We start from the raw sequence: 15,166 nt of genomic DNA, 5'->3' as shown, positions 1-15,166 counted from the left end.
AACACTCAATTCAGTATTTCTGCCTTTCTTCGGTCGTCCTCTGTTTCGGTGCCATCGTGGTCAACGAGTGACTGAATAGGGGATTTAGATCCGCTTACCGATTTTACATATGACCAAAACTTTTTAGGGTTCTTGTTTAGATTGTTTGCCAATGTTTTATGTTCGAATTCGTTGAATGCTTCTCTCATTGCTCTCTTTACGCTCTTTTTCGCTTCGTTCAGCTTTTCCTTATCAGCTATGATTCGACTACTCTTAAACCTATGATGAAGCTTTCTTTGTTTCCGTAGTACCTTTCGTACATGATTGTTATACCACGGTGGATCTTTCCCCTCGCTTTGGACCTTAGTCGGTACGAACTTATCTAAGGCGTACTGGACGATGTTTCTGAATTTTTTCCATTTTTGTTCCACATCCTCTTCCTCAGAAATGAACGTTTGATGGTGGTCACTCAGATATTCTGCGATTTGTGCCCTATCACTCTTGTTAAGCAAATATATTTTCCTTCCTTTCTTGGCATTTCTTATTACACTTGTAGTCATTGATGCAACCACTGACTTATGATCACTGATACCCTCTTCTACATTCACGGAGTCGAAAAGTTCCGGTCTATTTGTTGCTATGAGGTCTAAAACGTTAGCTTCACGAGTTGGTTCTCTAACTATCTGCTCGAAGTAATTCTCGGACAAGGCAGTCAGGATAATGTCACAAGAGTCTCTGTCCCTGGCTCCAGTTCTGATTGTGTGACTATCCCATTCTATACCTGGTAGATTGAAGTCTCCCCCTATTACAATAGTATGATCACGAAACTTCTTCACGACGTTCTGCAGGTTCTCTCTGAGGCGCTCAACTACTACGGTTGCTGATGCAGGTGGTCTATAGAAGCATCCGACTATCATATCTGACCCACCTTTGATACTTAACTTAACCCAGATTATTTCACATTCGCATTCGCTAATAACTTCACTGGATATTATTGAATTCTTTACTGCTATAAATACTCCTCCACCATTGGCGTTTATCCTATCCTTGCGGTATATATTCCATTCTGTGTCTAGGATTTCGTTACTGTTCACTTCCGGTTTTAACCAACTTTCCGTTCCTAATACTATATGCGCACTATTTCCTTCAATAAGAGATACTAATTCAGGAACCTTGCCCTGGATACTCCTGCAGTTTACCAATATTACGTTAACTTTTCCTGTTTTTGGTCTCTGAGGACGGACGTTCTTTATCAACGATGATAATGTCCTCTCTGGTAAGCCGTCAGGTATTTTATCGTTTCGCCCAAGGGGGGGTCCCTCTAACCTAAAAAACCCCCGTGTGCACGCCACACGTACTCTGCTACCCTAGTAGCTGCTTCCGGTGTGTAGTGCACGCCTGACCTGTCTAGGGGGGCCCTACAGTTCTCCACCCAATAACGGAGGTCGATGAATTTGCAACCATTATAGTCGCAATCAATGTTAAGCGAAGCTTACACCATACGAGCGACGCCACTGGACAGTGGGTAACTGGAAACGAGTGATCTGGAGTGGTAAATCACCCTACATCCTATGGCAATCCGATGGAAGGGTTTAGGTTAGGTGAATGCCTGGAGAAGTTACCTGCCATCATGTGTGATGCCAACAGTGAAGTAAGGAAAAGGTCATGTTACGGTATGGGGGTGTTTCTCGTGGTTAGACTGTCGTCCCCTTATTGCGCTTAAGAAAACGCTAAATGCAAAAGGATATAAACACAATTTGCACCGTTGTGTACTGCGTACAGTAGAGGAACAGTTCGTAAAACAGTACTTCTGAGGAATTGGTTTGTGGACAATAACTTTCCTGAAATGGACTGACCTGCCCAGAGTCCAATATGACTACCGTCTGTGGTTTCGGCTCTTGACAATGAATGAGCTGCCATTCCTCAGCAGACATTCGGACACCTCCCTGGGAGAGTCCTCTGCAGCGTTCAATGCGCCATAAAGGCTGAGGGTGGACACACGCCATTTTAATGTCCATTTAATGTCCACTAAGATCCACTAAGGTGTCCGGTTACTTTTGATCAGATAGTGTGTGTAGCACGCCTCCATGAGATGAGCAAAAGCAACAGCTGCGTCAGTTCGCCCAGTGTCAGTGGTACCGTATATTCTAAGGGAGGAGAAACTTTTCGAAATGTAGCAAGTTCTACAATTTCACATGGAAGTACGCCTGTAAGTCATTCGGTTACTAATAGGTTCGTTGAAAATAAGACACTACTTCTGGAGGTTGATTTCTGTCCAAAACACGGCTTGAACCTAGATACCAAGTGATTGTTAGACACTGTCAAAAACAGAATGAGATTTTCACAGAAGCTCTTCTGTGAACCTTGCAGAACTAGCACTCCTGCAAGAAAGGATATTGCGGAGACATGGCTTAGCCACAGCCTGGGGGATGTTTCCAGAATGAGATTTTCACTCTGCAGTGGAGTGTGCGCTGATATGAAACTACCTGGCAGATTAAAACTGTGTGCTGGACTTAGACTCGAACTCGGGACCTTTGCCTTTCGCGGGCAAGTGCTCTACCATCTGAGTTACCCAAGCGTGACTCAAGGTTCGCAGAAGAGCTTCTGTGAAGTTTGGAAAGTAGAGACGAGGTACTGGCCGAATTGAAGCTGTGAGGAACGGTCGTGAGTCGTGCTTGGGTAGCTCAGATGGTAGAGCACTTGCCCGCGAAAGGCTAAGGTCCCGAGTTCGAGTCTCGGTCCGATACACAGTTTTAATCTGCCAGGAAGCTTCACTGTCGACAACAATTTTTACAGTTCTACTAACACAATAACGAAGTGTCATATTAATGATCATGAGAGGTATACAGTTATGCGCTGAAAATATTACAAAACCGAACCTGGATGAGTCATATTAGACAGATCTCACCGAAAGGAATCTCTAAAATGTTTGAAGAAGTCAGAGTTGTACATGTTATCCAAGCAAAACAAAACAGAATGATTTACGATCATTCATTTAATTTACTTCACATTATCTGTAAGCTGAGTTACTCTTCAACAAAGCGGAAGAAAATGACCGACTGAAAATTCCTTACTTTACTTTAAAAACAGCTACATTTCCTACAGGATATTTCATAGGCTCTGGAAAGTTGAAATACTGAATACGCATCTGCCTGAAACCTTCGTCAACTAATGCTTAACCCTTACACAAACATTTCTTAGTTTCTTTCAAAATCATATTTTGTACTCATTTTTGTGATGCAAGAAAAAGAAATACTTCTAACAATAAAGAGCATTAATGAGTACATGTAATACGAGACAGTTGTCAAAACAGTAAGCAGCTTAAAAAGACCTCTACAGGACGTTTTAGGAGTAACACCAGACAATCATTCTTAACACGTTATTTACTGTTAGCCATTACCTTTGGTAATTGGAGCTTCCGCAACACATGCTTCTATAGCTCAGTTCGTAGAGTAAGACCATTAGGCCAAAGTGATGTTACTCATTTTATGCACAGAAGAATTCTCTTTTGCAACACTATTCACGACATGTTCTCTACTTGTGTTACCTTAATAAATTGGAAACATATTATGTAATATTCTGTTTTCATACGGCAGAAACAGTAGTTGATGAAATACCTACCGTCGTTTTGTCACACACGATGAAGCGATTGGACTCGACGCGAGCAGGGACCATCATCTTGGCATCCTCGATATTCACGATGCACTGAAAACCAGTGTGGCCTACTTGCGGATGGGGAAGGTTCTCCACCTCTAATACGATCTCTTTTGGTACGTTGTTTGGCAGCAGAATATCTTCCTTGGGATGCCTGAAACGTGGGCAGTAGCTGGCTCCGTGGGTCACGAGTTGCACTGGATTCTGTGAACAAAAACACAAGCGTTGCACATTTATTCATGAATCTGGCACAGCGTAAATACTTAACACCAATGACCACATCCTTTGGTGTTCCAAGGTGCGACAGGTTGCATCCTTAGCGAAATATGTCTCAATAAACCACAAACTGGGAAACATATTGCATTTACTTTACGCATCTAATAATCAGACGACAAACGAAACATTCTTTGTGGAAATGGCCTCGTGGAACCACTGAGGCGTCTGACGTGTTTCGTGATATTATTTACATAGCTGTTTGTGTCCGGAAACACTGTCCGTTGAAACAAATTGGCCAGTTGCAGATTGGCTCAAATGGTTCAAATGGCTCTAAGCACTACGGGACTTAACATCTGAGGTCATCAGTCCCCTAGAACTTAGAACTACTTAAACCTACCTAACCTAAGGACATCACACACATCCATGCCCGAGGCAGGATTCGAACCTGCGACCGTAGCGTTCGCGCGGTTCCAGGCTGAAGCGCCTAGAACCGCTCTTCCACATTGGCCGGCTACCAGTTGCAGACTGAACATAAGTCATGTATGCCCATCCGATCACAAGCCTGGAAAAGGCTAGGTCAATGTGCAGGAGCCATGCTCACTGAGGTGTTGTGAACTTACCGACCGTAGGCTTTCGACACGTGACGCCAATGTAGCGTTTCCGATCACAGATATTTTAGCTGTGCGTGCATTTTCCGACCGCCTGGTAACAAGAACATTCCTTAACATTTTATCCAGGTTTAGGACTGGCTACTCGCGTATTACATGGGCATGTTGAATTTTTTTCATTTGTTTCTCTACAACATTACTGCAGCAAATGGTTAAACTTTTTGTCTTATTTTATGAGTTTTAATTTCTCACTCAGTTTTTTGTAAGAAAGTCAGAGATTTTAACCATCATCTTAAATGGTCCGAGTCGTTATATACTTTTATAATGTCTTTTAACCTTTTGGGGAGATTTATGTGTCTTTCTTTTCTTTTTAGAAGAGGCAGGCTAATGGAATCTTTTTTAATTTCAAGTATGGCGTTTAATGCTTCCTCCTTCAGCTTATTTATCAGAATGTCTACGTTCGGATGTTTTTGGTTTATTGAGTAGTTTAGTTTCCTACGCCAAAATCCAACAGTTTTCACGGTCCTGTGCCGCTGGATAAGACATCCACATTTCAATTGGCATGATAAGATGTTCCATCCAATGACTGACGTTATAAGCTGCGAATTGCATCACCTTTTCTCCACTGAGCATTTCCTCCATTATTAACACCCACGCCTCATCAACACTGTTTACTGGAAGTCGTGCGACTACAGCACACATGCGTCGAAACACTCTGACTTCTTCTCCACCCTTGTATTCCTCCGTTAATTCCACTTCTTGTATTTTCTTGCACGGTCATTGGTTGAAGCGAAAACTGAAACCGGAAAGGGATGCTTCGGGGGAACACTTATTTTATAGCTACAGTTGCAGCCATTTCAAGGGCTAATATTGTAGTTTTCGGTGATCACCCAGTCACCTTATTTCTCAATTCGGAAAAAAAATCTTTCATATGTATTTTGAATATTGTCTGGGAGCAAAGCAAATAAAACATGTGTTACCTTCGTATCCTCTTCTGTGCTTCAGATGTAGAAGTGTCTTGTGCAAAATCGTTGGTCGAAAGTATCTGTAGCACCTACAGCACGGCCGTAAAGGCAAAAGCCGGAAAGTCCAAGTAGCTCTCGCTGTTTATCCACGTTGGTCAAACACAGCTTGCTGGAAACATGGCCCTGAACTGTCGACGCCTACAGTAGCCGTATGAACAGTCAGTGCGAACGCATCGGCAACAGGTAGTCGGACAAGTCGCACTTATCTTTTGTTAGAATGATGCCTGCATCAGCATTAGGAGCCCTATTTATTTCTGCATGTATTACATTAAATCATGTTGAGCGAACAAGAGGCATGAAAGTGCGGTGTCCCTCGGATATCGTAGATCTAAGCTGTTGGAATTGTGGATGTTATCACTGCTACGTTTTAAACTGTCGAACAAGGAAATGTTCCACAGCTTGCTGCCTGGAATGAAGAAGCCTTTTTCAAAGCGGGGTCGTGTGGCTAGGGCCTCCCGTCGGGTAGACCGTTTACCTGGTGCAAGTCTTTTGAGTTGACGCCACTTCGGCGACTTGCGTGTCGAGGGGGATGAGATGATGATGATGATTAGGACAACACAACACCCAGTTCCTGAGCGGAGAAAATCTCCGACCCAGCTGGGAATCGAACCAGGGCCCCTTGATATGACATTCCGTCACGCTGACTACTCAGCTACTGGGGCGCACCAAAGCGTGGTACAGCAATAACATGTCGCTTCTTCCCTGGCCTACTTGTTGCTCTGAATTGTCGTCTGATACAAATGTGTGTGATAAGCTAACTTCACAAAATACCGTTCATGTCCTTCAGTACTCAAAATTAACTCCGCACTGAAATTTAAACAGCCTTCAACATATGACGTCAGAGATACACGAAACGCCTCTCTGACTTGGTGTTTCTTTTATGCTGAAACCTGAGTCTTGTAATTTTGTTATTCTGAAACGTTGGTTGATTATATTATTAGTTATGTGTCACGTATATTTTTTCTTATGGTGATTTCTTCAAGTTCTTGCTAGTTTTATGTTGGGCAGTGTACAAAACGGCAGTAGAACATTAGTTTTTGCAACAATGGAACTCGTTTCCGTACGGTTTCATAAAAGAACTACAATTTTTTTGTTAAAATTTAAATCTGCGCGTGAAACAGGCGTATTAATTTTCTGTACCTTTTACCTTTGGGATTATTTTCGAAATGTTACTCGTATTTAAGCACCGTTCGCTTTTTTAAGCTCCCAGGTAGTGAAAAGCGCTTCGCTAACGACTAGGTCATTTGAAATATTTGCTCTTTGAAAGGAAGCCTTTTATCGTTCGCATGAAATGAAAACCCCCTATAATTCGACCCAAAACAGGAAACATTTCCGATTTTGCTGGAAAATTTGCCTTTCAAAAACAGAACTGAAATCTTCAGCTCTGAGTTTGATTTCGTCTTCTCTGACTGGAGCCCTGGGTCCGCGAGGATGTTCACGATTAGCATCATAAATTCTTGACGGACTTTCGTTATGGAACGCTAAGACAGAGACCACGGTTTTGATCGAACAATTACGCTCGCACCAAATTTTCCCACGCCGTCCTTTTATATGAAGCTTTAGACTTATAACGGACTTGAAGGGTTGACGATTCCAGCCGGACGAGGATGTTCAGCAGGCAGTTATGTACTTCTTCACTCAACAACACAAGGGGTTTTACCAAACAGGTATCATCAGCCTGGTGCGTCGATGGGATGACTGGGTCACTGCCCACAGCGATTTTGCTCCATTTTTATACCGATTCTGGATTGTACGGTCTTCGAGCGGAAACTTTTTGGTCGCCCCTTATATTTAGCCTATTCATGCTCAATATACCAGAGTTATTCACACTTCAGGCAAGCCGCCATTCACAGAACCAAGTGGGCATTTTGTCTAATCCAGCCATACATATTAACACTTTTCTAGTTAAATAAGGACTATGACTATACTTTTCTAGTTAAGTAAGGACTATGACTATATAAATCCTGGTGACAAAAATATAAATTGTTAGCTCGGAGTGAATAACAACCCTAATACTAAAGGAACACAAATCGATAATACATATGCCAAATCAGCTGTAGTTCTGCGTCCAAAATAACCCATCTCTAAATCTGTCGCCTAACGCCATGGCGAAAGCAGAGTTATTCGTACTCTATTACTTCGAGCAAGAGAGAGAAAGAATCCGCCTCGGCTTCTATGATTGCAAACTATAGTTATGTTGTTCAAATGTATGTGAATTTCTAAGGAACCAAACTGCTGAGGTCAACGGTCCCTAGACTTACACACTACTTAAACTAACTTACGCTAAAGGCAGCAACACACACACCCATGCCCGAGGGAGGACTCGAACCTCCGGCGGGAGGGGCCGCGCAATTAGTGGCATGGAGCTTCTAACCGAGCGGCTATAGTTAGGTTATAGAATGACTGATTATTACTATTTCCTACTTCATAGGCATCAGTCACTGGTGAGTTGCCTGTCGTGCAGTAGAATCGATATTATCCAGCTGCTTGAATCACTAAGACACTGTCGATACAGTAATTGTGTCAACTTGGCATTAGACACCCCAGAATTACTTTCAGTGTTGACATGCCAAGCTAAATCATGATCCGATATGGAGCAAGGAATGTACTGAACCATAATATAACAATTGTATTGCATGTTAACTGCGCCAAGCAGCCATCATTTTCGGTCAGATAGATGACTTTCATCACAGATGATGGGATGCCACGTTAGCGGGCTTAACTCGTATTTAGGAAGACACGTCAGCACCTACAATCGGACAGACAAGCAACGCGCAGATTAATTAAATGCCACGCACACGCGATTTCAGGAACAATAGAGGAAAGGCCTGGCAGCCGATCCCTGCGAATGACGCGACCGACTCGTTTAGGGAGTACCAAAATTACATCAAAGCAGCGGCTCTGTAGCGTCGGACAGCGGACCGCTACGGACGCAACGCCCGCAAAACGCTTCGTTCGGTATATCGGATCTGACCCAGCTGCCGCGCTCCTTACCTAGAAAGGGATATATGCCTGTAGGTGCGGCTTGCGTTCAAAGCGACGTGAACGGCCGAGGCGAAGCGTTCCTCGAAGCGCTTGCAAGTTTCTGCAGATCTGAAGGTATAACGTGAGCACCACAATGGAGTAAGGGGAAGGGTCCGTCCCACTGCCCTATTTGTTAGAGCTGCTTCTCGTAACATTCGCGTGTGGACAGCTTGAACGCCTCGATGCGACCTGTAAGTCTAAGCTTGATAATCTTGTTTGTGTGTTGGTCCACAGACTCGGTGTATTTCATAAAAGTCAACACTGACCGTTGTAGTTTGTAAATTTATTTTTAATTGTTGTGCTATTGGTCAGCTCCGACTAAGGAGTCATTATCAAGCACCTATAAAAATATATCAACTACGGAAGTGTTAAATACAAACTTGCGTAAGAATCTGAAGATCTTGAACACATAAGAAACTAGCGAACGTGGCAATGCTGCGCAGCTAGTAAATATGTGTGGGAATTGGATATGTATTCCTATCTCCTTCCACCCGTTCTCTCTGCACCTTTCCTCTTCCCCTCTCTCTTTTTTCATCTCCTCCTCCTCCCCCCTCACTCTGTCTATTTTCTCATTCCTCGTCTCTGTCAATCTCCTTCTCCGCACTCTATGTCCATTCCCCCCTACACTCCTCTCTGTCGTTTTATAGCGCTGTCTCTAACCTTGGGTTTTGTTTGTTGTCAATGCAAACGAAACGCTGATTGGGAATTATCGTCGCTGAAAGTAAATGGGTATAAAGAGATACGAGAGACACCTCTAGAGATGCTTTATCTGTGATGATAGTAGCTTCAGTGAAAGTACTGTGCAAAGCTTTAATCTGTGAATGCCGGCCGCTGTGACCGAGCGATTCTAGGCGCTTCAGTCCAGAACCGCGCTCAGTACGGAACCGCGCGACTGCTACGGTCGCAGGTTCGAATCCTGCCTCGGGCATGGATGTGTGTGATGTCCTTAGGTTAGTTAGGTTTAAGTAGTTCTAAGTTCTCGGGGACTGATGACCACAGATGTTAAGTCCCATAGTGCTCAGAGCCATTTGAACCATTTTGAACCAGAACCGCGCGCCTGCTACGGTCGCAGGTTCGAATCCTGCCTCGGGCATGGATGTGTGTGATGTCCTTAGGTTAGTTAGGTTTAAGTAGTTCTAAGTTCTAGGGGACTGATGACCACAGATGTTAAGTCCCATAGTGCTCAGAGCCATTTGAACCATTTTTTTTACCATTTAAATCTGTGAACGGGTAGGGTAAGACTAAACAGTTTTGCAAGATTCAGCCCCCATAGCCATATTCTAAATACAAGCCGGCAAGCCGTGGATACTAAGTACATTAAATGCATTCGCAATTGCGAATATGGAGAACCACCAGCTGTAGAATGGACGACTAAAATGAAAATTTGTGTCGGATCGGAACTCGAAGCCGCATTTCCCGCTTATCGCGAGCTGCCGCCTTACCATTTGGTTATCCGAACACGACTCACGGCCAGGCCCCAACTTCCATATGTCGTCAACCATGTATCTACAATCTGTGCCCTTCTATCCATTATGTATATTCCCGTATGGGTAAGACATTTTACTTGAAAATCGCTTGCCCGATGCCGGCGGATAAATACGATATTGCAGGGCCTGTGTTACTCCGAATTAGGATGCAATGCTCCTTTGGACAAGCATGCATGTCCAAAGCAACAGGCACTGCGGCGACTACAGCCGCTATGAAGTACTTAATGGATGTACGAGTACAGGTTGTACAGCATGGTTCACGACATATGGGAGTTTGGGTCTGGACCTGCGCCGTGCTCGGCTAGCCAAATTCTGGGTCACAGGGTCCCGAGTTCGATTCCCGGCCAGGTTTGGGATTTTCTCTGCCCAGGGGCTGGGTGTCTGTGTTGTCCTCATCATTAAAAAAATTGGTAAAGCAACCGCTCACGATAAGCGGGAAATCCGTGTTCGAGTCCCGGCCGGGCACGAATTTTCATTAATTTTTTTAAAACATTGTCAGTGATCTTTAAGATTAAAAACAGTCTTGACCGCAACTTTTTACTTTTATTGGAGTGACCGGTTTCGATTCTATTTAAGAACCATCTTCAGACTCTGAAAACCATATTACCAGATAGAGGGATCGTTATAATAGTAAGTATATATAACAAAATGTATATTTATTTATTAGTTCTACATTTTGTTATATATACTTACTATTATAGCGATCCCTCTGTCTGTTTTTTCAGAGTCTGAAGATGGTTCTTAAATAGAATCGAAACCGGTCACTCCAATAAAAATGAAAAGTCGCAATCAAGGCTGTTTTTAATCTTAAAAAAAACTAATTTTCACTGTCCTCATAGCATTCTAAAGTTCATGTTTGCCCATATTTAAAAAAAAAATGGTTCAAATGGCTCTGAGCACTATGGGACTCAACATCTTAGGTCATAAGTCCCCTAGAACTTAGAACTACTTAAACCTAGCTAACCTAAGGACATCATACACACCCATGCCCGAGGCAGGATTCGAACCTGCGACCGTAGCAGTCCCGCGGTTCCGGACTGCAGCGCCAGAACCGCACGGCCACCGCGGCCGGCTGCCCATATTCGCGATTGCGAATACGTTTAATGTGTTTAATAACGGCTGTAGACGGCGTAGTGCCTGTTCCTTTGGACATGCATGCGCGGAAGAAAACCCAACAGCACATTGTTGTACGTACAATTTTTGTGTAGAAAGAAATCGAAAATGCTCATTTTCAAAGCACAACATTTTCTTTCTCGCAGTCGGTTGTAACACATAACCCTTTACATTGTCGTTTAAATATACATATAGCTTATGTTCGTCTGGATGTTTATTTGAGTAATGTGTAAAAGTTTGAAATATATCGGCCAAGATCTTTTCGAAATTTTTGGTAACTCTTTTCTCCTGTATATATTACGTATGTATGTATGTGTGTATTGAACTGGGGACCTAGGAACGACGGAGAGGCTAAGTACCCGCCGGAGTATTCAGTGGTACACAGCCCCACAACAGACTACAGCAGTCCACTCACCCCACCGCCGCCCCACACCAAAGACAGGGTTATTGTGCGGTTCGGTCCCCAGTGAACCCCTCCGGGAACGTGGCATTCCAGACGAGTGTAACGCCAATGTTTGCGTGGTAGAGTAATTATAGTGAACGCGTACGTGGAGAGTGTTTGCGCAGCAATCGCCGACGTAGTGTAACTGAGGCGGAATAAGGGAAACCAGTCCGCATTCGCCGAGGCAGATGGAAAACCACATTAAAAACCATCCACAGGCTGGCCAGCACACCGGACCTCGACACTAATGCGCCGGGCGGATTCGTTCCGGGGACCGGCACGCCTTCCCGTTCGGGAAGCGGTGCGTTAGACCGCACGGCTTATATATATATATATATATATATATATATATATATATATATATATATATATATATACATTAGCAGACGAATTTGACAAAACAAGTGGACAAAATTGGGAACAACTCGAAAACAAGATTATCAAAACAGCTCAAGATCAAATTCCTTTACGAAAACACAAGAAGCATGCTTGGTGGAATGAAAACTGTGATCATGCAATCAAAGCCAGACAAGAGACATTTAAAGCATGGAATAGCAACAAGACAGAAGAAACATATGATACATTCCTGACAACTAGAAAAGACACTTCAAAACTAATTAGACAAACAAAAAGACAATATGAGAATAGTCAACTCTTAGAAATTGAAGAAGATTTTCAGAAATACAATACCAGAAATTTTTATAAAACTTTTAAAACCAAAATAAAGGGGTACCAACCCCAGAATCTTTGCTTCAAGAAGGAAAATGGACAGTTGGCTCTTAACAACCAAGAAAATTGCAAAGAACTTTCTAAATATTTTAAGAATCTTCTAAATTGCCCCGAGCCCACAGAAAGATTTCCACCAAAAATTCCCCAACAATGCAATCCAGTTTCACTTGCACCAAATGAAGAGGAAATCATTAAAGAAATTCATAGGTTGAAAAACAACAAAGCATCTGGTGAAGATGGAATTGTTGCAGAACTTTTAAAGGCAGCTGGTCCAAAAACCGTTAAAGAAATTACTTCAATCATGCAAAACATTTGGCAAACTGAAAAAATTCCTGATGAATGGAAAACCGCCTTGATTCACCCACTTCATAAGAAGGGAGACAAAACTGATGTTAATAATTACAGAGGAATTTCTCTTCTTCCAGTCACATACAAAATCCTCTCTCAATGTCTTCTGAACCGAGCACAACAACAACTTGAATGGAAAATTGGCGAATATCAAGCAGGTTTCAGGCCAAATAGATCTTGCCCAGAACAGATTTTAGTCCTCAAACTAATTCTCAGACATCAAAAAATTTACAATAAAAAACTAGTTTGTACCTTTGTAGATTTTAGAAAGGCTTATGACTCAGTGGATTGTGAATCTCTTTTCCAAATTGTGAAAGAATAAGGCCTGGATCCTAAAACCACGGCAATTATCAGAGACACGCTAACTGGTACAAAATCAAAAGTAAAGTTCAGAGGAGAAATTTCAGAATCCTTTGAAATAAAAACAGGCGTGAGGCAAGGTGATGGACTCTCTCCGTTGCTATTTAACTGCGTTCTAGAAAAAGTAATACAAGAGTGGCGTGAACGAAAATTGGAGTTCAAAATTGACCAACCAGTGAAATTAGGACGAACAAATATTCGAATAGACTGTTTGGCCTTTGCAGACGACTTGGTTATTCTAACGCAGGACATCCAAATTGCTCAGAAACAAATAGAAATTCTTAAAGAAACAGCAGAAAGAGTAGGTCTCCAAATCTCATTTGAAAAAACACAGTATATGACTAGCAACAAACTGGCACCCAAACTTTTGGAAACTAAGTATGGAAAAATCAAAAGAGTTTCGCAATTCAAATATTTAGGTGAAACAATCTCAGAGACTGGTCTAGAAAAAATTGGAAATGAAATTCGTTGTCAAAAGATGGAGACAGCTTTTAGACTTACAAAAGACATCTACAACAAAAAATGTCTCTCGAGGTACTCTAAATTGAGACATTACAACACTGTCATAAAACCAGAGTGCCTTTATGGGGCTGAAACGCTAATTTTAAACAGAAAAAAGGACATTCAAGAAATCCAAAAAAGAGAAAGAAAAGTAATCAGAAAAATTCTAGGTTCAAAATATACTGAAGAAGGAACATACAGGCTAAGAGCAAATAGTGAAATTCAACAATACACCAGCATATATTCGGATATGAAAAAACGCAGATTAAAATTTTATGGGCATATTAAAAGAATGGATGCTACCAGACTAACTAAACAAGTAGTGGAATTCTACGAAAATCGAAGTAAAGCTAAATTTGAGACAATAAAATGGATTGCTGCCATAAAAGAGGACATGAAAGAGGCAGATATAAAACAAGATGAAATTCAAGACAGAAAATTATTTAGGCAAAAAATTCATGACTGGGTAGTTGGTCAAGCTGAAAAACCAAAGAAAACTGGAACCACATGGTCTGATGAAAGGAAAAGAGCTCATTCCGAGAGAATGAAAACAATTTGGGCAGAGAGAAAGTCTAAAAGAAAATAACTGAATGCCCCGTGATTGTACTTCGCGTGGTCCAGTAGGGCCCAAACGTGAATAATAATATATATATATATATATATATATATATATATATATATATATACCCTATGCTGCTTGGATTTTCAGTAGAGAATCGTGTAAAAATTCGAAGTAAAACGGTCAAGTACTTTTCGAAATTTTTGGTAACAATGTTAAACAACGACTTATCTTTATATAGTAGCACAGATGACACAGTCATGATTTCGGCGTAACAACCGTTCATTACTTACGTGCACAGCACCATTACGCGCCATGTTGCATAAGATGATATCTGCAATCAGTTTGTCAGTCTACACGAGGAGTCACCATTCAATGTTAGCATGCTCTGAGTCGCATAAGATCGAAAATACAGTAAAATATGTGGAAGATCCTCGTACAGCATAATTTGAGGGTGGACGCCTGTTAGTGAACATTAATATGTGATGTATCTACCCTTCGCCTGTATGATGACTTGAACTCTGCTGGGGAAACTTTCAGTGAGGTGTCTGAATGTCTGTTGAGGAATGACAGCCCAATCTTCCTCAAGAGGCGAAACCAGAGATAGTTGGACGCTGGGGTCCGGAAAGAACTCAGCGTTCTAGCCTATCCCACAGGTGTTCCATTGGGTTCAGGTCGGAACTCTGGGAATGTCAGTCCATTTCAGTTATGTTGTTGCCCACAAACCACTGCCTCACAGACGCTGGTTTATGACAGGCTGCACTGTCATGCTAACTCAAATCATTATCGTCTCCGAACCATTCCACTACTGTACTCAATACACAGTGCTGTAAAATGTTCTTATTCTTCCATATTCAGCATTTTATTAAGCACAATAAGAGAACCACACAATAACCACGAAAGACACCCCTACCTTAAGACCCATTCCCCCGTATTCCACAGTTGGAAGTAAACATGATGGCAAGTAACGTTCTCCATGTACACAGTGTATAGCGTGTGATTCAGCACTCCAAAAACATTCGTTTCCAGTCATCCACTGTCCAGCTGTGTCGCTGTTAAGCGTCGCTTAGCACTGGATTGGGAAATGTGTGGCTTATGAGGAGCTCCTCGAACATTCTATC

General features: G+C 42.2%; 1 protein-coding gene across 1 annotated transcript in view; it reads right to left on the bottom strand.

Annotated features, from left to right (window-relative positions):
* The window catches only part of LOC126470783 (plexin-B), a 1,233,199-nt gene that overhangs the window by 55,595 nt on the left and 1,162,438 nt on the right, over positions 1–15,166 (bottom strand). Inside the window, exon 8 of the mRNA XM_050098792.1 lies at positions 3,601–3,837. Coding sequence (XP_049954749.1) covers positions 3,601–3,837 — 237 coding nt within the window. The remainder of the gene's footprint in view (positions 1–3,600; positions 3,838–15,166) is intronic.

This window comes from Schistocerca serialis, chromosome 3, assembly GCF_023864345.2.
Source record: "Schistocerca serialis cubense isolate TAMUIC-IGC-003099 chromosome 3, iqSchSeri2.2, whole genome shotgun sequence".
NCBI classification, from domain to species: Eukaryota; Metazoa; Arthropoda; class Insecta; order Orthoptera; family Acrididae; genus Schistocerca; species Schistocerca serialis.
The sequence above is the reverse complement of the archived record's forward strand: the minus strand, read 5'-3'. Positions and strand labels throughout refer to the sequence as shown.